General features: G+C 44.4%; 1 protein-coding gene across 1 annotated transcript in view; it reads right to left on the bottom strand.

Moving 5' to 3' along the window:
- Positions 1–27,346, bottom strand: part of ASB18 (ankyrin repeat and SOCS box containing 18) — a 64,455-nt gene that overhangs the window by 16,463 nt on the left and 20,646 nt on the right. The window contains exons 2-3 of the mRNA XM_032277832.1: positions 24,458–24,580; positions 20,923–21,190 (exon numbers count right to left, since the gene is read on the bottom strand). Coding sequence (XP_032133723.1) covers positions 20,923–21,190; positions 24,458–24,580 — 391 coding nt within the window. The remainder of the gene's footprint in view (positions 1–20,922; positions 21,191–24,457; positions 24,581–27,346) is intronic.

Raw genomic sequence — 27,346 nt, 5'->3', positions numbered from 1 at the left:
TTTACGTATATTTTTATATGTGTGTGTGTATATATATATATATATATATAATATATATAAATTTTTTTTGAGATGGAGTCTCGCTCTGTCACCCAGGCTGGAGTGCAATGGTGCGCTCTCGGCTCACCGCAACCTCCGCCTCCTGGGTTCAAGCAATTCTCCTGCCTTAGCCTCCCAAGTAGCTGGGATTATAGGTGCACGCCATGATGCCCAGCTAATTTTTGTATTTTTAAGTAGAGATGGAGTTTCACCATGTTGGTCAGACTAGTCTCGAACCCCTGACCTCATGATCCATCTGCCTCAGCCTCCCAAAGTGCTGGGATTACAGGCATGAGCCACCGTGCCTGCCAATCCATTTATATTTTTACCTAGAGGCTCTCAGTGTTTTAAATTCTCCCTTTGGATTGTCTAGTTTCTACACCAGCAGTGTCTTGGGAAGTGGTCTGTCTTCAGTGAAAGATCTTTACAAACAAGTCCAGTTTGATGTGGAGTCCTGTGGGACCAGGACTGGCTAATAGAGGGTGCACATTTTACAGTCACAGGGCTTCACTTTGCTTCCTACCTGCTTCTCTGGGAGGAATTTTGAACAGTGCAGCAGGAGATTAGAAATCAAGGGTTTCATCTTATTTTGCCACTCAGCCTGTGTGCACTTGCAAACAATTACAAAACATTTTCTTCTTTTAAATAATTCTTTTTTTAAGGAGCTCAGTCTCTCTAAAGAAGTCCACAGGAAAATATGACCAGTCCCCTTCTCCACATGCACAGCATAACTGGCTAATGGCCAGGCTGCTATTTGCAACACAGATACCTTTCAGAGGAATGAGGACACTGGCCCGCCTTCTGGAGGGCTGCAGATGCCCTTTTCATTTTTAATGAAGAGCTTCTAATTGGCTAAACCTTGGCACGTTTTTAGAGTGGGCAGTAGTGTAAGTTGCAGAACTACAGACACGGGAAAGAAACAACAAATTGACTGGGGCACGTCTCTGCTGGTGCACAGTGGCAGTCATTAAAAATGAAGGTGAGAGAGCCTGTTTAATGGCATGGAAATGTATTTGCAGTGGATATGTGAACAGATCAGGTTATAAAATAGCACCACTGTACAGGCCCATTTTGAAAAAGCGTAAATGTACCTATGCATATAGGAATACCAGAAATTTTTATTTTTAATTGATTTTAATTTTAATTTTTTAGAGACAGGGTCTTGCTCTGTCATCTATCCTTGAGTGTAGTGGCATGAGCATGGCTCACTGCAGCCCTGAACTTCTGGGCTCCAGCAATCCTCCTGCCTCAGTCTCCCGAGTAGCTGGGATTATAGCTGAGGGCCCCCATGCTATAATTTTTTTGTTTTATTTTTGTATTGATGGGGTCTTGCTGTGTTTCCCAGGCTGCTCTCAAACTCCTGGGCTTAAGTGATCCTCCTGCCTTGGCCTCTCAAAGTGTTGAGATTACAGGCATGAGCCACCATGCCCTGCCAAGAAAACTAGAAATTGAGAGGGCAATGTGTGTTTATCTCTGGATGATGGGGGTAGTGGGGGCTTCTGTTTCCTTTTTGCTTGCATGTATTTTTCAAATTTTCCAAAATAAGTCAAGGTACAGTTTAATACAAGAACCACAACAAAGGTAATTAATAACAAAACCATTCCTACCTGCTCCAGCAACATCTCATGGATTCTAAGAATATCCCTTTGGCTTTCCAGGTTCCCAGAATACTCTTGAAATTCCCATTGATCTGCTTAGGTGTAAGCAGCATTTTAGACCATACATGTGGTAATGCCCACAAGACGGTGAGGAGAGGAGAGGGCTGAGCTGGCTGGGAGCTACTTGGTGATAAGCAGAGAAGTGGAAAACAATCGTGGGGACCTCTCAGACCTGACCCCAGGACCCAGGCCCATCCTTGAAATACAATCCCTCATATCAATGTCACCAGTGGAAGAAATGGCCCAGTGGGCAAAGCACACTGTGTCATTTCAGTGCTTTCTCTGTATCAGTGTCACCAGTGGAAGAAGAAATAGCTCAGTAGGGAAGGCATCCCTTAAGCCTTTGCAGGCCTATGTGTGGGACCCAGCCTTAGCTGAGCCTTTGACTCCAAGGCAAGATTTTGTGAGTGGGTTTCCTGCTATCCTGATAGACAAGCAAAAGTCAGAAAGGCCTGGAGTCAGGGTAGAACAGTCCCTGTTGGGATCCAAGGGTAGAATTCCCATCTGAGGATGTCAGAACAGCTTTGTCTTTATCTTGCAAGGATTAAGGAGACACCATGTTGTCTCATCAGCCTCTGATATGAAGCAACTTGGACAAACACATTCATCCCCGGGTCCCTTTTCTCTGTCTTCGATAATGACTGCAATGACAGGCTGTTATAGTGGCCCAGGGTTGACAGCAGAAAGAAAAAGTAACTTGAGCCAAAAGGCAGGAGTTAATAGAGATGAACCCATCAAGGACTGTTGAATCAATGTCATTCCAATTCACGTCTACGGAGGGAGTGGGGGACGTGGAACTTCGGCCACTCCTTGAATACCCTCCCATCCACCCTCCAGCACCTTCCCAAAGCGCTGGCTTTTCCTAGTCCCCTCCCAGGGCACAAGGCAGGCCTGAAGGCCTCAGCCTGGGCTCTCCCGCTGTTCGTGCCTTCCTTTCCCCAGCTGTCTCACCCACCTGCCTGCCAAGCCTCCATGCTCCCTGCATGCTCCGCCCAGATGCTGCTTCTCAGCCAGAGCCTGTCCAGGCTTCCATTCTCTTGTCTCTCCTGCCTCCTGATCACCCTCTTTATTCAAAGCCCTGGAAATGCTGCTTCTCTGCCTCCTGGTTCTGAATCAAAAAGGTCTTTTGGATTCCCCAGTACTTGGTAGTTTTTTTTTTCGTTTTTTTTTTTTTTAAGATGGAGTCTCTCTGTCCCCTCAGCTGGAGTGCAGTGGCGTGATCTCAGCTCACCGCAACCTCCGCCTCCTGGGTTCAAGCAATTCTCCTGCCTCAGCCTCCCGAGCAGCTGGGACTACAGGCACCCGCCACCACGCACAGCTAACTTTTTTTTTTTAAAAACAAATATTTATCTTTAGTCTCTGCAACAACTTTGCGTTGTAGGTAGAATTTACAGTTAGGGAAATTGAGGCTTAACAGGCCAGTGATATGCATAAGGCCATATGGCCAGGAAGTGGCAAAGCAGAGCTCCCATTGCTCTGTGTGGCTTCCCAACTGTCAGTCACACAGCCCTCCACTGCCCCCTCCACTTCCCCTTCCCACTGGTTCTATTTGTTAAGCACCTTGTCTGAGGCAGGTTCTGTTCTAGGCATTTTCTGTAAGTTATCACTGACCTTTTCATTCATTCGATAAGCAGAGAACATGTGCCATGTTCCTTTTGAGGCAGGGAGAAGTGTTTCTTCTTCTACTTTTTTTTTTGAGACAGAGTTTTGCTCTGTCACCCAGGCTGGAGTGCAGTGGCGTGATCTCGGCTCACTGCAACCTTTGCCTCCCGGGTTCTAGAGATTCTTCTGCTTCAGCCTCCCAAGTAGCTGGGACTACAGGCATGTGCCACCATGCCCGGCTAATTTTTTGTATTTTTAGTAGAGATGGGGTTTTACCATGTTAGCCAGGATGGTCTTGATCTCTTGACCTCATAATCTGCCCTCCTTGGCCTCCCAAAGTGCTGGGATCATAGGTGTGAACCACTGTAACTCGCCTGTTTCTTTTATCATTCCACAAGAATTCCTGGACAGACTCACAGGATGCTGAAGGCAGGGCAAGGCGACCCATGGACCTCGTTCTATGGGGCAGCACAGTAACTGGTTCTCACCCAGTCCTCCCAGCTACCTGGTATGGTAGATGGCATCCTCCCTCATTTTTGGTGAGGAGTTCGTCTGTGAGGTTTAAGTAGTGGTCTAAAGGGAAGGGACCCACAGAAGATGGTGGCCTTGCAGTCAGTGTGTCCTGTTTGGGTTATGAACTCCAGCCCCACTATCCAGTGGTGGATACAAGAACTCCGCAGCCACCAAAAGATGATGCTGATTGAGCAATGCAATAACAACAACACAAACAACTTCTAAAAATAAGGCTGCATTCAGGACTCAAATGTCACTTTTTTTTTTTTTTTAGTGGGGAAAAGGACCTTGCTTCTGAACATTTGGTTGGAAACGTTAAGCATCTGATATGGTTTGGCTGTGTCCCCACCCACATCTCATCTTGAATTGTACTCCCATAATTCCCATGTGTTGTGGGAAGGACCCAGTGGGAGATAACTGATTCATGGGGGTGATTTCCCCAATACTGTTCTCATGGTAGTGAATAAGTCTCACGAGATCTGATGGCTTGATAAGGGGAAACCCCTTTCACTTGGTTCTCCTTCTCCCTCTTGCTGCTGCCATGTGAGACGTGCCTTTCACCTTCCACGTTCCTAGTCACATGGAACTGTAAGTCCAATAAACCTCTTTCTTTTGTAAATTGTCCAGTCTCGGGTATGTCTTTATCAGCAGCATAAAAATGGGCTAATATAGCATCTGTCTCCGGAAGTCGCTGGAGTCCTTGGGCCATCCTGACCTCCCTCTCCTGTTCTTGTCACGTGACTGCTGCTGGAATCCCTGCTGGCAGACAGTGTGTTCAGTGGGGGTACTGGGTGTTATGAGCTTGTCTTGCTGAATTATTGTTACTCTGCTTTTCCTCCTCAGACATGACACGGAGGCAGATGGGCCAGAGAGGCATCCCAGGGGAAGGGTGGCTGCTGGGTCCGAAGGCTGGGTCCAAGGGTGAATGCTGGGCATGTGCCAGCCTGTGGGGGCAAGGTTGGGGGAGAGCCTTGGGAGGAAAACAGAGCCGTGTTTTCTAATGAAGCTGCTGCTGAGAGGTTCCCTCCTATGGCTCTATGCCCTAGCTGACTTCAATGAAGGACGGGGAAGCCACAGCTCCACAATTTTGATGGAGGAGCAGTTCCACTTTATTTCCCTGGACCTTCTCCTGAGGCCCTCCTTTGGGAAACTTCCATCCACCTCCTTTCTGTTCTGCATTTTCTTCTCTCTCCCTTTCTCCTGGGATGATAAGCTATGAGACTATCAAACATAAATGTTTACAATTGAAATGGCTGATGTGAACAGACAAATCCTTCAGGGTAGGAGGGCGACTGAGAGAGAAACGGATTGGCCATTTCTATCACCATGATTTTCCTTGGAGCAATGACTGCCATCTTATGTTTTTCTGAAGTGTGGGATGATTGTGGTGGCTGATGAAGTTTTGGGTACATTCTCTCCCCATTGTAAATGGAACCTTGCACCTTGGCAAACTGAAAAATGATTTAGTGAACAAGGTTTGTAAAGTCAGCTCCACTGTTTGCCCTATGATATAGTTTGGATATTTATTGCTGCCGAAATCTCATGTTGCAGTGTTATCCCCAGTGTTGCGGGGGTGGGGCCTGGTGGGAGGTGGTTGGATCATGGGGGTAGATTTCTCACGAATTGTTTGGCACCATCCCTTGGTGCTTTCCTCACGACAGTGAGTTCCCGGGTGACCTGGCTACTTAAAAGTGTGTGGTGGCCAGGCGTGGTGGCTCACGTCTGTAATCCCAGCACTTTGGGAGGCCGAGGTGGGTGGCTCACCCGAGGTCAGGAGTTTGAGACCAGCCTGGCCAACATGGTGAAACCTCGTCTCTACTAAAAATACAAAAATTAGCTGGGCATGGTGGCAAACACCTGTAGTCCCAGCTACTTGGGAAGCTGAGGTAGGAGAATCTCTTGATCCCTGGAGGCAGAGGTTGCAATGGGCTGAGAAGGCGCCACTGCACTCCAGCCTGGGCAACAGAGCAAGTCTCTGTCTCAAATAAAAAGTGTGTGGCACCTCCCACCCCTGCTCCTGCTTTCACTGTGTGGTGTGCCTGCTTGCCCTTTGCCTTCTGCCCTGAGTAAAAAGCTTCCTGAGGCCTCCCCAGAAGTAGACCCCAGCATTATGCTTCCTGTGCAGCCTGCAGCACTGTGACTCAAGCTTTTTTTCTTATAACTTTCCAAGTCTCAAGTATTTCTTTATAGCAGTGCAAGAATGGCCTAATACACCTCACATGACCACTAAGCAGCATCTGTCTTTCTGGAAGCGTCATTGGTGTCCCTTCCTCAATAAGGCATGCGTAACTTTTCTTTCTCTTTCCCTGATTCCCTGGTCCCAATATACTAGATGAAGAGGAAGACCCAGTAGCCTTGGCCTGAGAGAAAAGAAAAGGAAGAAATGGGAAAGAAAAGACTCTACTGGCTTCTTAGACAGAGGTAAGGGTGAGGTGGGAGGAGCTTTAAACTGGATGAGAGAAACATTGTATGCATGTAGGTATGTATGTATATTTTAATACAGTATCTTCTGTGAGTTACACACACAGAAACACACAGGCCTTATGAGCACAATGGAATGAAATTCAACAAAGGAAAATACCTACATAACCAATACCTCAGTCAAGATGTAGAATATTTCCATTTTGCCAGGAATTTCTCTTGTGTTTACCCCCCGTCAGTCATAACCCCCATAGGCAACCACTTTGCTGATTTTTGTCATCCTGGGTTAATTTTGCATTTTCTAAAATGTTTCACTCTTTTGTATCTGGCTTCTTTTGCTCTGCATCATTCTGTTCACATTCATCCATATTGTTGCATGCATGGAGTAATTCATTCTTTTTAGAAATTGCTGAGTCATACTCAATTGTATAGACATACCATGATTTTTAAGCCATTTTCCCATTGCTATTGATAGACATTTGCCTGTTTCTATTTTTTAACTATTATGAATACAACTCTTATGAATGTTTTTGTGTAAGTCTTCCTGGGGACATATGTTCTCATTTTTCTTAGGTAAACACCTAAAAATTGAATTGCTGGTAGGTATGTATTTAACTTTGTGAGAAACTACCAAACAGTCTTCCAAAGAGATATCATTTTACTCACCCAAAACTATGTATGAGAGTTCTAGTTGCTCCCTGATCTTGTCAACATTTGGTGTTGTCAGGTTATTTTTTAAGCCATTCTAATGAATGTGAAATGGTGAATATTTCATTGTGGTTTAATTTGCATTTCCTTGATGATTAATGATGTTGAGCACCTTTTCATTTGCTTATTGGCCATTTATATATTGTTCATAAAGTGTCTGATCAAGGCTTTTGCCCAGAGAGTAAAGTTTTGATTTGCTCTGGAGTGGCTTTTGGGTATTAAAATGGGACTTGGCAAGTGACCAGACAGCTGAGGAATGTGCCTGGGATGCCATCAAGGGGCAGGAAGGGGACATACTTGTAACAGAGCATGTTTGAAGGGAGGTGGCCAGAGATAAGTGGAGCTACTTCCTGATTATAGATAGTTTTTGGAAAAAAATAAAAAAACAAAAAACTTCAGTTAATAAAGGAGAGGCAATCTTTTAGCATTGTTTTCACAACCTTTGGCTTTGGGTCCTGGCTCCGCCGGTTTCTATTCTGTGCCACCTTACTGGCATAACGTGGACTCTCTCTGAGTCTCAGTTTTCTAACCTGTGTACCATGCCTTGCAGGCCTGAGAGACTCAGAGGAAATAAGACATTTGCAAATGCTCAGGAATGTGTGACATTCTGTAAATATTAAATCGTCCATTGGGGGCCACCTCTCTCTGACATCTCGCTCTTCAGTATTCCTCAAGACGCCTTAAAGTCCTATTGATCAAGATCATGTTCTTCTCTTCTCTACTTGATAACCAATCAGCCACTCACCTGGGATGTGGAAAGAGTGTATTGTTTTCTGGATTATGTATCAATCCCTGTGAGCCTGTCATCTCAGGCAGGTGAATCTCCTGTTCTTAGGTGGAGACTCCTGGGTTCCCCCACCCATAAGATAATTAGCTGCTTTTACAGTTGCAACTCCAGCTGATGAATCATTTTTAATTTTAATTTTTTGATTTTTTAAAGACAGAGTCTCACTCTGTCACTCAGGTTGGAGTGCAGTGGCATGATCACGACTCACTGTAGCCTTGACTTCCTGTAGCCTCGACTTCCTGGGCTCAAGTGATCCTCCAGACTCAGCCTCCCAATTAGTTGAGACTACAGTTGTGTGCCACCATGCTTTGCTAATTTTCGCAGAGATGGGGTCTCACTGTGTTGCCCAGCTGGTCTCGAATTCCTGGTCTGAAGCGATCCTCTAGCCTTGGCTTTCTAAAATGATGGGATTACAGTCATGAGCCACTGTGCCCATATGAATTATTTTTTATTTAGTTGAATTAACATGCCAGGGACAAAAAAGTAAACTTGCATGCTTTTCATTAATAAGTTCCATGAGGAAAACACGTCATCCTAACTTTTGTTTAAATCAAGACAACTATAGACAAGAGAAAGAACAGGGCTTTAACACATTCTTTTCTTAATTATCTCAAATAAAAAAGGGTAAAGGAGAGGGATCTGATAATAAATAGGGCGAGGCTGGCATGCAGGCTACTAATGTGAACTCGGTAACTTTACTAGAACTTTTCTCTTTGGGAAAATCTCTTCAAAAGGCTCCTAGATTAAAGCTCTGATATCCCATTCACTGTGTCGAATTCTGAATTCTGAAGCTTGCTGGTTAGAAGGAAGCACAGGTAATTTTTTTTTTAATCCCAGGAACTCAGAGACTCAAAGGTTTTAAAGTCCTGTGCCCATGGTGAATTGCCAGCTAAAAGGGGATGGAGCAGAACGGGGTCCCTAGGCGTGGAGACCATTGTCATCAAGAGTCAGAAAATGGAATGGCTCTGTATGTAGGTCAGCGACCCCCTCTCTACTGTGAGGTAAAAAAATTAAGGATGACCTAAAATCTACTGTGTTTAAAAAGATTCCGGAGAAAGTAGCTCTTTCTTGTCAAAGTGATAATGTTTATACTACCCAAAGCCAGACCTCCTCAGAGTATGACTTTAGGGGGACTCTTTAGAGCCGAAAAGCCATGGTCAAAACCTCAGGCCCTTTCGACATCTATTAACTTTTTATCCTTCAAGGTAGTTGGCTGTGTTATTGTAGAGGTGTTCAATGGGACCTGCCGGCATATTCCATTGTCATCATTGATATCGAAGGGATTCTAAGTCAGCTGTTACAGAGTTCTGCCTGAAATACTGGTTTATTCACCACTTATCTTAAACTTTCACCCAATAATCCAGATTTAAATAAGTCAAGACCGTCAAATTAAACAACCAAAGGGAAAGATTCCCATAGAGTGACACAGAGAAAATGAAACGAGAAAGAAGAGGGGAAGAAGAGGAAGACAGAAGAAGAGAGATTTTTGAAATCCCCACTTTAATGAAAAGACATTTAAAAAGTCCTTATTAAACAGTAGCCTGGGCCTGTATGATTTTTGTAAAACCAACGGAAGCCAGCATGTTAGATTCTGTTACACAGTGTGTAGGCTGAGTAGCTCTAGTGGTCTGCACATGTTCTCAGCTCCTTATGGTGTCCAAATGTAAGGTTGTTGGCCTCTCTTCAGGCGTGTTATAAAGATTCACAATATTTTGTGCTCTGAGTGGGTGCTGCATTCTCATTTCTTAGTAAGAAGCAATATTTTTCTGATCCTATAAAGTGGGAGAGGAATTGGGGACCAAGGTATGAAGCAAATTTGATTTTTGAAACCCTTTTTATTTTAAAATTATCTTAGATTTTCAGAGGTGTTGCAAAGATAGTAGAGCGAGTTTCTGGATACCTCTCACCCAACTTCCCCTAAAGCTAACATCTAATATTGTTATGATATATTTGTCAAAATGAAAAAATTAACATTGGTATAAGACTATTAAGCAAACTGTTGACTTTATTTGGATTTTACCATATTTCTCACTAATGTTCATGTTCGGTTCTTGGATCCAATGGAGGATACCATGTTGCATTTAAATAATTTTGAACAAGAGAATAGTAAATATAGTCATGCTTTTTGGTGAGATGGGGAGGGAGGAATGGTGAATACTCAGACTTGGAATATCATCAAATGAGTTTATATTTTCCATAGGCACATGTTATAATGGGGAGTTATGTTCTTGACTAAAGACATTATAGCAAGTAAATCATAAGTGGCCAAAAACTATGGAGATAAAGGAAGGAAATAACAAGCCCCCAAATACATTTGAAATAGTAAAATATGGTTTCAATTCCAATAAAAGAAACGCAGCGATTAGACATGAGGCCCCAGCACTGCAGTCAGTGGCTATGTAATTCTTACTATATGCTAGGTGCTTTTTGCAGAAATGTAGGTATAGTAATTCATTTCATCCTCCAAACCATCCTATGTGTAGGCTCAATTATAATCCCTATTTTACAAATGAGAGAGACACAAGAAAATTAAATAACTTGTCCAATCTTGCACAGCCAGTAAGTGTTGGAATTAGAATGCAACCTGGGCCTCAAATGTGATAACATATGTACATTTAGATATAAAATTGTATGGTATGAAAATATGATCAAACTTCAATGCAATCAATGTGCAATTGAATAATTTTGCCTGCTTTCTTAGTATGTAGAAAGACTTTTGCAATTGATTTGGTTAGCTTATGTCCTTTGATAAAGCTGATGTTTCTTTCTGTCTTAGAAACTTTCTGGTAGAAATCCACCAGCCTCCCGTTCTCAACCTCCATGCTCGCAATATATTTGACATATTTCTGGCCCAATGTTTAGCACATTGCCATATCATTACCTTCCTCTTTCCTGAAGCTGCCAGGATTTTGAGGGCAGGGACTATGTCTAATGCAGCTCAGCCTCAGCCCCTCACAGGGTTCAATAACTGGGGATTGAATGCTTGTAGGAATGGAGTCACTATTGGTTGACCTTGGAGCTGTGTGGTTCAAAATAAATGGAATTTCTATAATTTTGTCACAAGATGACACCTTTTTATATCCCAGCAAATCATTTACGAGATGAGTCAAGAACAAAAATTGGAAGTGAATGCAAGGTAGAAATTAATCCTTGTCTAATTAATAATTGGAAAGAAAACCTCCTGGTGGAAAGTGGAGGATGCCTGCAGCTAAGGACAGAAATGGGTCACAAGCTTTGAACTTACTCTCCAATATGATTGGCAGCATTGGATTTCTTAACCTCCTAAAGGGCCTCTGGGCTACCAGGCTGAGGGTTCTATGAAGAGGACCCAGGCAGAGCCTGGTGAGCTCTCCCAGTGGAGGAGATGGCATTGGAAGTCTAGGGATGCCAGGGCAGCTGGAGTTTGTAGGGTTGGGTACTGGATAGGAGAAAGCTTCACACAGAAAGAACTTTGCAGAGGGCCCCCTTGTGTATTCAGCTCAATACTAATTCGTGTGAGGGCGTGAGGAAGCTACCTAAGTTGTAGAGAGAACTACCTGAAAGGAAGGATTAGAACCGACTGAACTATATCAGATATATTGTGTGCATGGAGGTTGAGAGTGTGGGCTGGTGGATTTCTACCAGAAAGTTTCTAGGACAGAAATGGTGCAGTGCTCATCACAGGCACAGGTTCAGGAATAGTGGCTGTTCTCAGCAACCAAAGTGTGAAACCCATAAATAATTAGGTGTCGACAGGGTACCCAAATGAGTGTTGTCTCAGGAGCAGAAAAAAAAAAAAATTAACCTTAGACCAAACACTGAATGAATTCTGACTAATGAAGCTTAAAAGCAAGACCCAAAGGGATCAAACTATTTCCAAGTAACTTACATTCCAGAACAGAGATCAAGAATATTGACAGGAATACAAAAATATCAAACACCCAATGAAATATACAGAAAAAAAACAAAAAAAATCACAAGTGACCTAGAGGCTGGGAGCAGTGGCTTATGCCTGTAATCTCAGTACTTTGGGAGGCTGAGGCAGGAGAATCATTAGAAGTCAGGAGTGTGAGACCAGACTGGGCAGCAAAACAAGATCCCAACTATACAATAAATAAATAAGCGACCCAGAAATGACACAGGTGATAGAATTAGTAGTCAGAGCCATTAAAACAGTGGCTATAACTATATTCCATCTGCCTGAGAAGCTAGAGGAAAGACTGACCATGTTAAGTAAAATACAGAATATCAAAGTCCTAAGATCGGAATTCTGAGGTTGAAACTACAATGCTGGAAATAAAAATATACTGAATGAGGTTCATAGCAGATCAGGTATTTCAGTAGAGAAGATCAATTAATCGAAGAGAGAGAGAGAGAGAGAGAGAGAGAGAAAGGCTGAGCAAAATGAACACAAGATCAATTGCATCAAATTGTTCCAATTGCACATATACCATGCCACTTAAAATTATTCCAATTGTGGACCAATTTTAAGTGGCATAGTATATGTGCAATTGGAGTCCCTGAAGGAGAGTACTGGTTGTATAGAAAAAAAGTGAAAAAATAATTGCCAAAACTATTTCCAGATTTGATGAAAAGTATATAAACCCACAGACCCAAGACACTCAATGAATCCCAAGCATAACATAAAAACAAAAACAAAACAAACAAACAAACAAACAAAAAACTGGCCAGGCATGGTGGCTCATGCCTGTAATCACAGCGCTTTGAGAGGCTGAGGTGGGTGGATCACCTGAGGTTGGGGATTTGGGACTAACTTGGCCAACATGGTGAAACCCTGGTTGTACTAAAAATACAAAAATTTGCTGGGTATGGCAACATGCGCCTGTAATCCCAGCTATTCGGGAGGCAGAGAGGCAGAGGCAGGAGAATGATGTGAATCCAGGAGGCATGAGCTGAGTTCATGCCACTGCATTCCAGCCTGGGTGACAGAGTGAGAGTCCATCTCAAAAAAAAAAAAAAAAAAAAAGAAAGAAAGAAGGAGCACCTCATAAACAAATTGTTTAAAACCGGTGATAAGAGAAAATCTTCAAGCCAGATAAAAGGATTCATTAGATATAAAAACAAAGATAAAGAAGATAGATTTCTCATTAAAAAAAAATCAAAGTCACAAGACAGTAGAGTTCTATGTCTAAAGCACAGAAAAAAGAAGAAAAAAATAAAAAACCAAACTCTCAACTCATAATGCTCTCTACTCAGCAAAAATACCTTTGAAACACTCAGGTGAAATGAAGACTTTTTCAAACATACAAATGCTGAAAGTACCCATTACCGATAGAAGTACAGTGCAAAAAATGTTAAAGTCCCTCAAGCAGAAGGAAAATGACACTAGATGGAAACTTGGAGCTACATAAATAAATGAAAGGAACTGAAAATGGTAACTATATGAGTAAACATAAACACTGGTTTCTTATTACTTCAATATATTTAAAAGAATATTCTCTATTTAAACACAAATAATAACAATGTATTGTGGGACTTATACATAGAAGTAAAATGTATATTACCAACAATAGCACAAAGGCCAGGAGGAGAACCATGGAAGGATACTGCCATGTAGATTTTATGCTACACATGAAGTAGAATAGTATTACCTGACGGTAGAGTGTGATAAAGTAAAGATGTATACTTATAAACCCTGAAGAAATCACTTATCACAACAAAAAGTTATATCTAGTAAGCCAAAAAAGGAGATAAAATGAAATCATGAAAAATGTGCTGTATAGAAGAAGGTAGAAAAAGAAGATGAAGAGAACAAAGAATAGATGAACCAAATAGAAAATAGGAAGATGTTTGCTTTGAATCTAACCATATCAAAATTACATTAAATGTGAATGATCTGAACACCCAATCAGAAACTGTCAGATCGGATTTAAAAAAACAAGATTCAATTATAATTTGCCTAACAAGAAGCCCACTTAAAAAATAAAGACACAGATAAGTTGAAAATGAAAGGATGGCGTGGTAGGCAGTGTCTAGCGTGGTTCCCCACCGAACTTTATCTTCTGGCATCCATGCCCTTCTCTCCTCTTCTTGAGTGTGGGCAGAAACTTTGATTTGCCACTAACCAATAGACGATGGCAAAGGCGACAGGAGGTCGTTTCTGTGAGTACATTACAGAAGATTATAACTTCTGTCTTGGAAGCAGATTATCTCTGATGTCTTCTTAGCTTGCATGCTTTGATGAAGCAAGTTTCATGTTAGAGAGCCACATGACAGGCGCTATGGTTGCAATGTTTGTGTCCCTCCAAAATTCATATTGAAACTTAATTCCCAATGTAATAGTATTAAGAGGTGGGGTCATTAGGAAGTTATTGGGCCCTCATAGATGGGATTAGTGCCATTATAAAAGGGCTTGAGGGATGAAATTTACCTCTTCCGTTTTTTCTGCCCCTCTGCCTTGTGACAATGCAGCAACACAATGGCATCTTGGAAGCAGAGAACGGGCCCTCACCAGACAATGAATCTGCTAGCACCTTGATCTTGGAATTCCCAGCCACCAGAACTGTGAGAAATAAATTTTTATTGTTTATAAATTACAGTCTTAGGCAACAAGGAACTGAGGATGGCCTTCAACCAACAGTTGGCAATGAACTGAGATTCTCAGTCAAATAGTCCTTGATGAACTGAATTCCACCAATAACCATATAAGCTTGGCAGCAGATTCTTTCCCAGTTGACACTTCAGATGAGACTCTAGGCCTTGTTGTTATTGACATTGGAGTTCTTGTGAGAGACCTGGGAGCAGGAGACCCAGCTAAGACATGCCGGAACTCTTGACCCATAGAAACTGTGAGATAATACATGTATTGTTTTAAGTCTCTAAATGTATGCTAATTTGTTACAAAGCAATAGATTCAGGTAGAAAAAGGTATTCCATGCTAACACTAATCAAAAGAAAGCTGTGTTGATATCAGACTAGCTAGTTTAATATCAAAGTAGATTTTAAACCAAATGAAAAAAATATATACATATTTATATTTTTGAGACAGAGTATCAATCTGTCACTCAGGGTAGAGTGCAGTGGTGTGATAATGGCTCACGGTGGCCTTGGACTCCTGGGCTCAAGTAATCCTCCCGCATCAGCCTCTTGAGTAGCTGGGACTACACCCATGCACCATCAACTCTGGCTCAGGGTTCTTGCTATGTTGCTCAGTCTGGTCTCAAACTCCTGGCCTCAAGCAATCCTCCAGTCTTGGCCTCCCAAAGTGCTGGGATTACAGGTGTGAGCCACTGCACCTGGCCTAAACCAAAGAGTATTACTAAAGATAAATAATTTCATAATGACAAAAAGGTCAGTTCTTCAAAAGGACAGAATAATGCTAAGCATTTATGTATGTAATAATAGAACTTCAATTTTCTTAAAATAAAAACTGATAGAACTGCAAAGAGAAACAGACAAATCCACAATTATACTTAGACTTCAACACCCTTCTTTCAATGACTTGTAAAACAAGTCCGGTGAAAATCAGCAAGGATATAGAAATTTTAAACCACACTGTTAGGTAACTTGATTTAATTGACATTTATAGAGCGCCCCATTGAACTACTGCAGAATATCCATTTTTTTCTAGTACACATGAAACATTTACCAAGATATAGCATGTCTTGGATCATAAAACAAGTCTCAGTAAATTTAAAAAGGAGTAAAATCATACAAAGTAAACTCTCTAGTCACAATGGAATTAAATTAGAAATCAATAATAGACACCTGGAAAATCCCCACATATTTGAAAACTAAATAACATACTTCTATATAACCCATGATCCAAAAAAATTAGAAAGTATTTAAAACTGATTGAAAGTAAAAACACATACATTAAAATTTGTGGGATTCAGCTGAAATAGCATGTAGTGAGACATATCTGGCACTAAAAGCCTATATTAAAAAATATGAAAGTTCCCAAATCAATGACATTAACTTCCACCTTAAGAAACAAGAAAAGAAGAGCCAATGAAACACAATTCGAGCAAAGAAAGAATAATAGAGAGTATAGTGGAAATCAATGAGATAGACAAACAATAGAGAAAAACAATGAAACCAAAAGCAAGACTGATTGGGGAAAAAAAGACAAATTCTAGTATCATGAATGAGAGAGGTGATATCACTGTGGAATCTACAGCTCTTAAAAAGATTGTTAGGAACAACTTTATGGTAATAAGTTTAACAACTTAGCTGAAAGAGGTCAATCTCTTAGAAAATACAAACTATTAAATCTCACTCAAACAAACAAACAAACAAAAAAGAAAGAATCTGAATAGCCCTATAGCTAGTAAAGAAATTAAATTCATAGTTAAAAACCTTATCACAAAAAGACTCCATATCCAGATAGCTTTACTGATGAATTCTACCAAACATTTCAGGAAGAAATAATAATTTTACACAAAGTCTTCCAGAAAATAGAAGAGGAGGAAATGCTTCTCAAAATTATTTTTGAGGCTAGCCTCACTCTGGTAGCAAAACCAGACAAAGATATTACAAGCATATAAAACTACAGACCAATATTTTTCAAGAACATAGATGAAGATATTAAATATTTTTTTCAGCAAATCAAACCCAACAATATATAAAAAAGGATAGCTCCTCATGACCAAGTGCGGTTTATCCCAGGAATGCAAAGTTAGCTTAACGTTTGAAAATTAATCAATATAAATCATTATATTAACAGACAAAATTTACACCATATGATCATCTCCATATATGTAGAAAAAGCACGAGAAAATTCAGTATTCATTCATTCATAATACAAACTGTCAGCAAACTAGAAACAGAAGAAGCTCTCTGTCTCTGAAAAAAGGAATCTGTAAAATTTTACAGCTAATATTGTACTTAGTAGTAAATTAATACTTAGGATCAGGAACAAGAAAAATTGTCTGCTCTTATCACTTTTATTCAACATTGCACTGGAGGTTCTAACCAGTGCAATAAAACAAGAAAAACTAATAAAAGGCATCTAGATTGCAGAAGAAGTAAAATTGTATTTATTTGTAAATGGCATGATTGCTTCCAAGAAATCCTATGGAATTCTACTATAACACTTAGTGAGTTTAGAAAGGTTATAGGATACAAGGCTAATATACAAAAATAAATTATTATAAATTTTATAAATAGCTACACATAATCAGAAATGGAAATTTAAATATACAATTGACAGCAGTATCAAAAAATGAAATAATTAGGGGTAAATCTTACAAAATACATGCAAGCCCTGTACCTTAAAACTATAAAACACAGCTGAGAAAAATTAAGGAAGAAATAAATAAATGGAGGAATATATTGTGTGCATGATTTGGAAGCCTCAATATTTTTATTTTTATTTTTCTCCAAGTTGATTTACAGATTTATGGTAACCCCAGTCAAAACACAGCAGGCTATGTTGTAGTAATGGACGAACTGAATCTAAAATTCATCTTGAAATGCAACGGAGCTAGAATAGCCAAAAACAACTTCGAGAAAGAAGAACAATGCTTGAAAACTTATACTATCTGACTTTAAAATTTATTATAAAGTTACAGTATTCAAGACAGTATGGTATTGGTGTTAAAATAGGCAAATAGAGCAATGAAACAGAATAGAGATGAAGGGGGATGGCTTTGCTGTCACACCCTGGTGACCTTGCATATATCCACATAGGCCACAGAGCAAAACTGGAACCACTACTGAATCTACATCTTGGCAGAACACCTGAATGCTCCTGGATTGGAAGCTTGTAAGGAGTTGCTATAAGGCCCTTACCCCCTCACCTGGCTATGTCCCCTAGGAGGCTGCCATGAGACAGTTTTTCAATGCCTTCTGGATTCTGAGGAGGCAGGGAGCTTCCTGCTTCAGCCCCTTCAGAATAGAGATACAGACTATGAACCTCTCATCTCAGATCTAGGCATCGCTGCTCAGCAATGGGGTATCCTTCAACTTGCATTGACATCATCCAGCCCCTTTTGCCTTGGTGTTATCCTTCTTGGTGTGTGGGACAAAGACCATGAAGAGCCAACACCACTGGCTACTCTTCCTTTCACTCTTTTTTTTTTTTTTTTTTTTTGAGACGGAGTCTCCCTGTGTTGCCAGGCTGAAGTGCAGTGGCCCTGTCTCGGCTCACTGCTCCCTGGTTCTAGTGATTCTCCTGTCTCAGCCTTCCGAGTCTAATTTTTGTATTTTTAGTAGACGGGGTTTCACCATGTTGGCCAGGATGGTTTGGATCTATTGACCTTGTGATCCACAAGGTCATGTGGCTCAGTCAGACCTTGCCCTGTTTTGCACATGCTTGACAAGAGAACCCAGAAATAAACTCATGCATATATAGTCCATTAATTTTTGACAAAAGTCAAAGACGATTTGGTGGAAAAAGGAAGGGTTGATACATAAATACCTAATGATTTTTGACTAACAGCCCTGGAACTGTTGGATATCCACATGCAAAAAAAAAAAAAAAAAAAAAAGGCTTTAATCCATACTTCACATCAAATTCAGAAATGAACTCAAAAGGGATCACAGACTTAAATGTAGAGTTATGAAATTTCTAGAAGAAAATGTAAGAGAAAATCTGTATGACCTTGGGTTAGGCAAAGATTTTTTTAGATACCATAACCCAACATAATCCTTAGAAGACAAAAAAATGGATAAACTGGACTCCATAAAAATTAAGAACTTCTGTTTTTCAAAAGATATTGTTAAGAGAATAAAATCTAAGCCAGAGACTGGCAGGTAATACTTATAAATCATTTATCTCATAAGAGACTCGTATCTAGAATATCCCAAGAAACCTCAAAATTAAATAAGAAAACAAACAACCCAATTTTAATTCTTTACCAAAAAAGACATAGTCATGTACCTTACAATGATGGTTTTGGACAACAACAGACCACATATACAATGGTGGTGCCATAAGATTATACTGTACCTTTTCTATGTTTAGATACACAAATACTTCCCATTGTCTTACAGTTCCCTACAGTATTCAGTACAGTAGCATACTGTCTAGGTTTGTAGCCTGGGAGCAAGAGGCTAAACCATATAGCCTAGGTGGGCAGCAGGCTATGCCATCCTGGTTGGTGGAAGTACACCCTATGTTTACACAATGATGAAATGACACATTTCTGAGAATGTATCCCTGTTGTTAAGTGACAAATGACTGTATGTGGATGGCAAGTAAGTTCATGAAACAAGGCTCAACATCACTAGTTACCAGGGAAATGAGAATCAAAACTATAACGAGATATGCCTACACACCCATTATAATGTGCATAATTAAGGCCTGACCATACATACCATGTATTGGGGGAGCAACTGGAATACACAGACTTCGCTGGTGGGATGCGAAATGGCACAGCCTTCTCAACTAGTTGAGCCATTTCTTAAATAGTTATTATTTTTTTCAGACAGGATATGAACTCTATCACCCAGGCTGGAGGGCGGTGGCGTGAACATGGCTTACTCCTGAGCTCAAGCGATCCTCCCACCTCAGCCCCCTAAGTAGCTGGGCTGCATGCCACCATGTCTGGCTACCTTTTGTATTTTTTGTAGAGATGGGGTTTTGCTGTGTTGCTCAGGCTGGTCTTGAACTCCTGGACTCAAGTAATCTGCCTGTCTCGGCCTCCCAAAGTGCTGGAATTGCCGGCGTGAGCACTGCACCCAGCCTAACAGTTATGTTCTTAATCATATCATATGACCTAGCCATTCCAATCCTAGGTATTTATTCAAAAGACATAAAAGCATATGGCTGTTCAAAGGCTGGCACACAAATGTTCATGGTAACTTTGTTTGTAAAAGACCCAAACTGGAAACAATCAAATGTCTCCCAACATATGAGTGGATGAACACACTGTGGTTCATCCATACCTTAAAATGCTACCCAGGAATGAAAAGGAATGAGCTATGATACAGCAACACAGATGAATCTCAAAATAGTATGTTGAATGAGAGAAGCCAGATAAAAGACAGCAGATTCCATTTATACAAAATTCTAGAAAACGCAGACTAAGCAGTGATAGAAAGCAGATGCTAGGGATGGAGGAGGAGGAAGGGGCCATGGGAGGGAGAACAGTGGGCACAGTGAGGCCCCAGGGGGAATGACAAGTATCCTCCGTCCATGGACGGTGGGATTTTGCATGAGTATTTAAGTGTGTGCAGTTTATCAAACTGTAGACCTCAAACATGTGCAGCTTGCTGAATGCCAGTCACATCTCAGTAAAGCTGCTTTTAGAGAACATTGCTAGCACCTTGTTTCCTTCCTCATTCTCAAGACTGGTGCGGGTCCACGTGGCCCTCTGAGTTCCCCATCTGAACTCAGCTGATCTTTCTTAGGTGGGGCCCCTGCTGAGCGCCCAGCAGCCCTGCCTGCCTGCGTTGCTGCCCCTGCTGGGTGGGACATACAGGCTTGGACAGTCGCTGGAAAAGTAGCAAGGGCGATGCGGTTTTTGAGAGCAGCGCGGGTTCCCAGCACTAAACGTGGGTGACTTAATCTTCCCCAGAGATAGAAGGCCACGCAATGACAATTCCAAGGCCAGGGTCCGGAGCATTTGGACTAATAGAAACGTCCAGATGACACCATGCAAGCCGAGAAACCCCAACAGGAGTCCTGTGCCAAGACTCGTGGCCCCGCTGCCTCTCTGGGACCCGGGGCACCCGCTGGGAGGGCGCTCTCCAGGGACGGGGGCTGCGGTACCCCCGGACCCCGCGCCCGGGCGCGAACTGGCTGCGCGGCCGCTGGGCCTCCCTAGAGGCCGACACAGCTCCGCTTCCATGCGGGCCTGGGAGCCCCGCCCGAGGAGCTAACCATTTATGTCACACTGTGACAATTATTCTGCATAAAATTATCATTAAAAACCCTAATTTTTCAGCCTCCAACCCCGCCAGCGGCCTTTTAGCATCCCCGGCGCCGGCGGCTGCGGCCGTGATCACCGCGCTCATTACCTCGGCGTGGCGCCTCCCGCGCGCGCTCGCAATCAAGCGCTAATTACACCCGCCGGGGCCGGGGCGTGGGGCGAGGGCCGGGAGTGCTGGGTCTGGGGTCCCGGGTGAGGGGCCTTGGATCTGGGTCCCGAGGCCAGGGTAGGGACGGGGCGGACCCGGGCCCGGGGACTGGCGGCCGTGGGCGGGCCAGGGTGCAGGGGCTGGGACGGAGACGGGGTCGGGGGTCTGGGTGGGGGGGGGGGGTGGGGTTTGGGGGGGGGGCGGGCCGGCGGGCCTGACCCCGGTCCTTACCCGAGCGAGGCGGCGGAGCGGCAGAGGTGCAGAGGCGCCAGGCCCTCGGCGCTGAGCAGGTCGGGGTCGGCGCGGTGCTGCAGCAGCAGGCGGGCGCAGGCCGTGTGGCCCCCGAGGCAGGCTTCGTGCAGGGCGCCGCGGCCGCCGGGGCTGGCGTCGGGGTCCGCGCCGCGGCCGAGCAGGTGTCGCACGCAGGCTGCGTGGCCGTGGGCTGCGGCGATGCACAGGGGCGTGGTGAGCTCGCGCTTGTACTCCAGGGTCCAGAGGCCTGCGGGGAGGGAGCGGGGATGTCAGGACCGGGGGAGGATCGACGGGGTGATGGTGGGCCGTGTTCATTAAGGCAGAAAGAGGGAGAAGCCGTCTCTCCCAGGTAGGCACCAGGTGGGCGTGTAGGGCGAAGAGGATAGAATCAGAGACACACACAGAGACAGAGAGCAGAGAGACACTGGGAAGAGACAGGCGGAGACAGAGGAAGAAATAAAGCGGAGAGATTGAAAAGGCTAGAACTGAGCCAGAGAGATGGGGTGCCTGGAACTAAGCAGCAGGAGGGTTTTGCCAAATACGGGATGACTAGGAAATGGGGTCAGTTAAAAGCTGTCCAAGCAGGGTGCACGGTAGGCGAATTTAAGTGAGGAATTCACATGTTCCAGGCCCTGATTTAGGGGCAGCTTGAAAGAGGAAAGTGGGTTGTGGAATTTTCCTGAATCCAGTCCTCCCTTCGCTGAGCCCCAAACTTGTCCCTTTATCATTAGGAAGAGACAACAGACAAACTAAACTGACCCACGCATCACCAAGGTGGTTCAAGACAAGGACTCAGAGAAAGTTTAGCTGTCTTGCCAGTGGCTGCGTTTTTAGAAGCACCCTTTGATGTGGCGGTCCACATTCAGCACAATCCTGGTTTGTTTCTTTGCGCTTTTTAGGGGTGTGTGTGTGTGTGTGTGTGTGTGTGTGTAGGGTTGCTTTTTCTTGAGTGATGAATGGAGCAAGTGCTATACATTTTTACTTCTCTGAAAACTTTGGCACTTTCAAAAAGCCCGTAGAAGGTTGTTAGCGGCCAGGAGCACTAGTGGAAATGGGGGACATAGTCCCTGGTGAATACACATCAAGGGGCAAGATTTCACATGGCAGGAAGGCTTCTGATAATGATGGAAGAATCGATACCACGGCTGTAATGAGCCGCAGAGGAGACCCTTTTCACAGGCCACCTCCTTCCTGGGACCCATGCTGAGCAGCCTTGAAAGCCCATTCATTAATTACCTACCTGCATGTGGTGCAGAGTTCCAGCCGCTCTGAGTCCCCAAGGCCCAGCCTGGAGCTTGTTGTGCACTCAGTGGGGGAAGGGGGGGCCTGTGGGACTGGCGTGGAATGGTGGTGGCCAGAGGCCCTGTGGACAGCGACTCTCATGGGTCTGGGCTGCCCTTCCCAGTGAAGCCCCGGTCTGATCTGGAGGGGGTGGTGGATGTGGTCTATCTACATTGTTAGCCACATGGTGATAATAACCTACATTCCTGCAGGCACCAGCTTTTGGTTTTTTGATTCAACTCATTTTTCTGAGAGATGAAGCCTACTTACTGCCTTCTTTGGGGAATGAAAGTCCCCAACCCAGCCCCACCCTCCCCTAGCAGCTCAGTAAACCCACCCTGGATTCCTGAGTCTTCCCAGAGACTGATGGGAAGAAACTGTAGGTGGGCACCTAGCTCAGGCATAGCATGGGCCAGCACCGTCTCCAAGTCCTTGGAGATGCTGTCAGGAAGCCTGAAATCAGCTTTCTGTAACTCCCACCCTCTGGTTTCAGTTCTGACACCAGGAGGGACATGGATTAAGGCTTCTCTGCATGTTGTGCATCCCCCTAAGCATCAGCTCCCCCAAGCCAGCAGTGCTCTCCATGACTGTGGGCTGGGTGGACCAGCATTCCACCACAGATGGGTACTGAGGTGCTGACCACTGGGGACTGGTTCCGTGTACTCAGGCAGATCCCTTCCCCACCAGGGGAGCTGGAATTGGTCACCGGGAAGTCTTTTCACCAGAGTGGGTAGAGCACATGGGGCCGCTGTTTTCAAATAGGGTCTGTTTGTTTCCACTGCTGGGCCTGCTGCAGGGCAGTCAGGCGGCTGTGCGGAAGGAGCCTGGAATCCAGGCAGCCTGAGCGCTCCCTCCCCCCCTTCCCAGCCTGCATGGAGGCCCCAGGCCGCTACTTAGTGTTGGGGCTGCGATTTCCTCAGTACCAGCCACATCCCTTCACTGTGGGCGTGCTCCAGCGTCCTGTTGTCCAGGTGTGCCACAGAACAGCAGCAGAACTCAGGGGTGAGAAGATTCAGGAGGGAAAGAGGAACCTGATTTTGGGTATAGACAATGTGTAAATAATGGGTGAACATGGCTATCTGTCTGAAACTGTGACATTTGCATATGTGTATGTCCAGGGTTGCAGTTGACAATTTTGGTCTGGGACAGGCAAGGGAGAGGAGGCCCAGAAGGGCTCAGCTGGGATGTGCGGCCCCGGCTGGAACTGCCATTTCCCTACCCTGCAGCCCCCACCGCCTCCCTGGTTGGCAGGAGCTGCTCGGCCCTCTGACAGTGTTTTGAGTTTATTCCCTTCTCCCCATGTGAGGTATAAACAGAACTGTGTTGGAGGCCGACCTTCTGCATTCTTTGCCTGCCAGAGCTCGAGTCAGGAACATGGGACACTGGCCACCAGCCACTGACCTCAGATTCTCAAACCCCATGGTCTGGCAGAACTGCTGTAGATTTCAACACATGAACCTTCTTGGTAAACGTGTTGCATCTGAGCCTGTGGTGGGTGGGGTGCCCAAAGCAGAGTGCCAGCCGAGAAAGCCCCAGATGCAGCCTGGTGGTCAGCAAGTGTCTGCACACCCTGACTGGGCCAGGGAAGGAGGGGACCTCTCTCCACTTGGGAGGTCTGCTTGCCTGCCCAGCGCAGAGTGACTGTGTTCAGGCAGCAAGGGTACCTGCAGACATGTACGAAGTCAGGACCTCTGGTTTTGTCCGCTTTCCTTCCCCATTCTTGGGCTTCCCCGGATTTCAGGAGGAAGATCTACAGAGAGCCCTGGGGTTCTGCCCCTACTGATGCTGGCTGTGCCCTGGTTACCCTGCTGTGGCTGTGGCATTTGCAAATTCATAGAAAGACCTCACACAAAGCTGTGTGCCAGAGGCTGCTCCAAGTGCAATCGAAGGAGAGACTTTCCTTTTCCAGCACCCACCTCCCTGGCTGCCAGATGCAGTACACGCAGCTCTGCACCCAAACCGATGCTCCCTTGTAAAGACAGGAGGCACACCCAGCATCATCAGATAGCCATTCCCCACCAATCACTGCTTTGCCTTTCCAATTGGATCTCTTATATGCCATCACCTAAAACCTGCACTTCAAAACCACTGCAGAGCACATTTCATCTGGTGTCCTTTTCTTGTGTATGTTAAACCCAGGGCCACTGTGCCCAGTCTACACACAGGAGCCTTACGTTCCGGGAGAGTATTAGTAGCCCCTTAAAAATAAATGAGCTTTAAAGAACAAGGGTACCTGACAGTCCAAACGTGGCTGGAGATTTCACCTGCCATTCCATCTCATCCTTATTGATCTCAAACACCACGTTGGCATCCCGGAAGAACTGGTCCATGAGAGGCTGAAGATGGTCCAGGTCCCCTGTGACCAGGGCAGTGTGGTACTCCAGCACAGGGGACCCTGCTGGAGCTTGAGACTCCTTCTCCATCTTTTGAAAGATTTGAAGTTTTCCTCTCACTGGCCCTGGCTGTCTCTCCATTGCAGTGCCGTTGATTTCAGAACAGTTCTTCAGGAACGGGAAAGATGGTCTTATGGAGTGTGAGCTATTTCTATTGTCATTACTCAATTGTCATCCAGTTGGGGCTCAATAGTGGTGTATTTATAACTCCTGTGGGCTCCGATGTGATAAAGGTTACTTGATATGACCAGGGGCATGTGACCACCGGGATGCCGCAGCACTCAACCACCCACTTTGTGATGACATAGATGTGTCTGGAGACAGACACATCTGGATAGCTCCAAAGCAGCTCTCCATGCACTGAGGGCAGACTCCCAGCACACACTGAACTGCGATGGACCCTTTATCCTGCTGTTGGGCAGATGATTCCCCAGTCTTAAATAGCATTGCATTCACCTGTTTGTGTGGAGTAAGTGACTTACTTATAAATATGACTTTAGTGACCAGATACTTAGCAAATAAGTAATATCCTCTCAGGTTTAAAAAAAGTACCATATTTAGAATCTGGAAATAAAAGTCTTAAACTCAGAGGAAAGAAACAAGTATTTATGAAGCACCCAGTGTATGCCAGGTGTTTTTTCAGTATTACCATATTTACTCCCAATAACAACCACATGAAGGAAATAGCATGATCACCGTGGCTGCACTGTGATTGGAACCCATGTGCATCTGTCTCAAGAGTCTGTCCTCTGTCCACCACGCCACTCAGGTGGCTTCCAGTTGCATCAGTCAGGACCTACTCAGAACTGGGCCAGCACTGTCAGGAGCCATTTTCCAGAGAGGGCTCTTGGCCACCCAGGATTTAGTTTCTCTCCAAGTGAAGGCAGTGGCAGGTAGTAGGACCTACTCTCTGGTTGATAGGGCTGCAAGGGTCTGTCTGCTGTCACTACCTGGCGCTCTCCACTCCCAGCTCTTGTGTGGTTTGGGTGCTACAAATGGCTTCTACTTTTTTTTTGAGACAGAGTTTCATTCTTTTGCCCAGGCTGGAGTACAGTGGCACAATCTTGGCTCACTGCAACCTCTGTCTTCTGGTTTTAAGCGGTTCTCCTGCCCCAGCCTTTCAAGTAGCTGGGATTACAGGCACGTGTCATCACGCCCAGCTAAATTTTGTATTTTTAGTAGAGATGGGGTTTCACGGTGTTGGCCAGGCTGGTCTCCAACTCCTGACCTCATGATGCACCTGCCTTGGCCTCCCAAAGTGCTGGGATTACAGGCGTGAACCACTGCACCCGGCTGGTTTCTGTATTTATAAATAGTTGGGAAAAATCAAAAGAAGAAGAAGATTTCATGATACGTGAAAGTACATGAATTCAAATTTCACTGTCCAAAATAAATTTATTGGGAGCCCCACCATGCTCATACATTTACATATGCTTTTAATTTATAATGGCAGAGTTCAGTTGTGGTAACTGTGACTGCATGCCCCACAAAGACGGAAATGTTTATTATCCAGCCCTTCACAGAAAAAGTCGGCCTCTGCTCTGGAAGTTAAGACTTAACCACAGCCAATTCTTGCTAATAAGTAATTACTGGCTGGGCGTGGTGGCTCACACCTATAATCCCAGCACTTTTTTTTCTTCTTTTTGAGACAGAGTCTTGCTTTGTCACCCAGGCTGGAATGCAGTGGTGCCATCTCCACTCACTGCAACCTTTGCCTTCTGGGTTCAAGTGAATCTCCTGCCGCAGCCTCCCGTGTAGCTGGGATTATAGGCATGCACCACCACGCCCTGCTGATTTTTTTTTTTTTTTTTGTATTTTTAGTAGAGATGGGGTTTCACCATGTTGGCCAGGCTAGTCTCAAACTGTTATGCTCAAGTGATCTGCCCACCTCAGTCTCCCAAAGTTGGGATTACAGGCATGAGCCGCCTTGTCTGGCCAATCCCAGCACTTTGGGAGGTCGAGGTAGGAGGATTGATTGAGTCCAGAGTTTGAGACCAGGCAGATAGCAAGACTTTCCCTATCTCTAAAAAAAAAAAAAAAATTAGCTGGGCATAGTGATGTGCACCTGCGTTTCCAGTTACTTGGGGGGCTAAGGTGGGAGGATCAGTAGAGCTTGGGATTGTGCCACTGTACTCCAGGCTGGGCAGCGGAGTGAGACCCTGTCTCCAAAAAAAAAAGTACTACCTAAAATAAGTGAGGTTTCTCTTTCTTGCTTTGAAGAGTGTCTTTTTGCTTTTTATCCCATCCATGTACTCTGTTGCCATGACCAGTGATGAGCAGATGTGTGTTTCAAGGGCTGTGGCCACTCCGAGGGTGTGTGAGGGAGGCCCCATTGGACACTGCAAATGCCCAGGTTCTGACATTCAGGCTGGAGTGTAGTGGTGTGATCTATGCTCACTGCAATCTCTGCCTCCAGGGTTCAAGTGGTTCTCTTGCCTCAGCTTCCTGAGTAGCTGGGATTACAGGTATTTTCCACCACACCCAGCTAATTTTTATATTTTTAGTAGAGGCAGTGTTTCACCATGTTGGCTAGGATGGTCTCAAACTCCTGACCTCAGGTGAACCGTCCACTTTGGCCTCCCAAAATGCTGGGATTACAGGTGTGAGCCACCACGCCCAGACTGTCTCTCCCTCCTTCCCTCCCTCCCTCCCTCCCTCCCTCCCTTCCTTCCTTCCTTCCTTCCTTCCTTCCTTCCTTCCTTCCTTCCTTCCTTCCTTCCTTCCTTCCT

This window comes from Sapajus apella, unplaced genomic scaffold, assembly GCF_009761245.1.
Source record: "Sapajus apella isolate SASKATOON/1434 unplaced genomic scaffold, GSC_monkey_1.0 scaffold10, whole genome shotgun sequence".
Classification (NCBI taxonomy): Eukaryota; Metazoa; Chordata; class Mammalia; order Primates; family Cebidae; genus Sapajus; species Sapajus apella.
The sequence above is the reverse complement of the archived record's forward strand: the minus strand, read 5'-3'. Positions and strand labels throughout refer to the sequence as shown.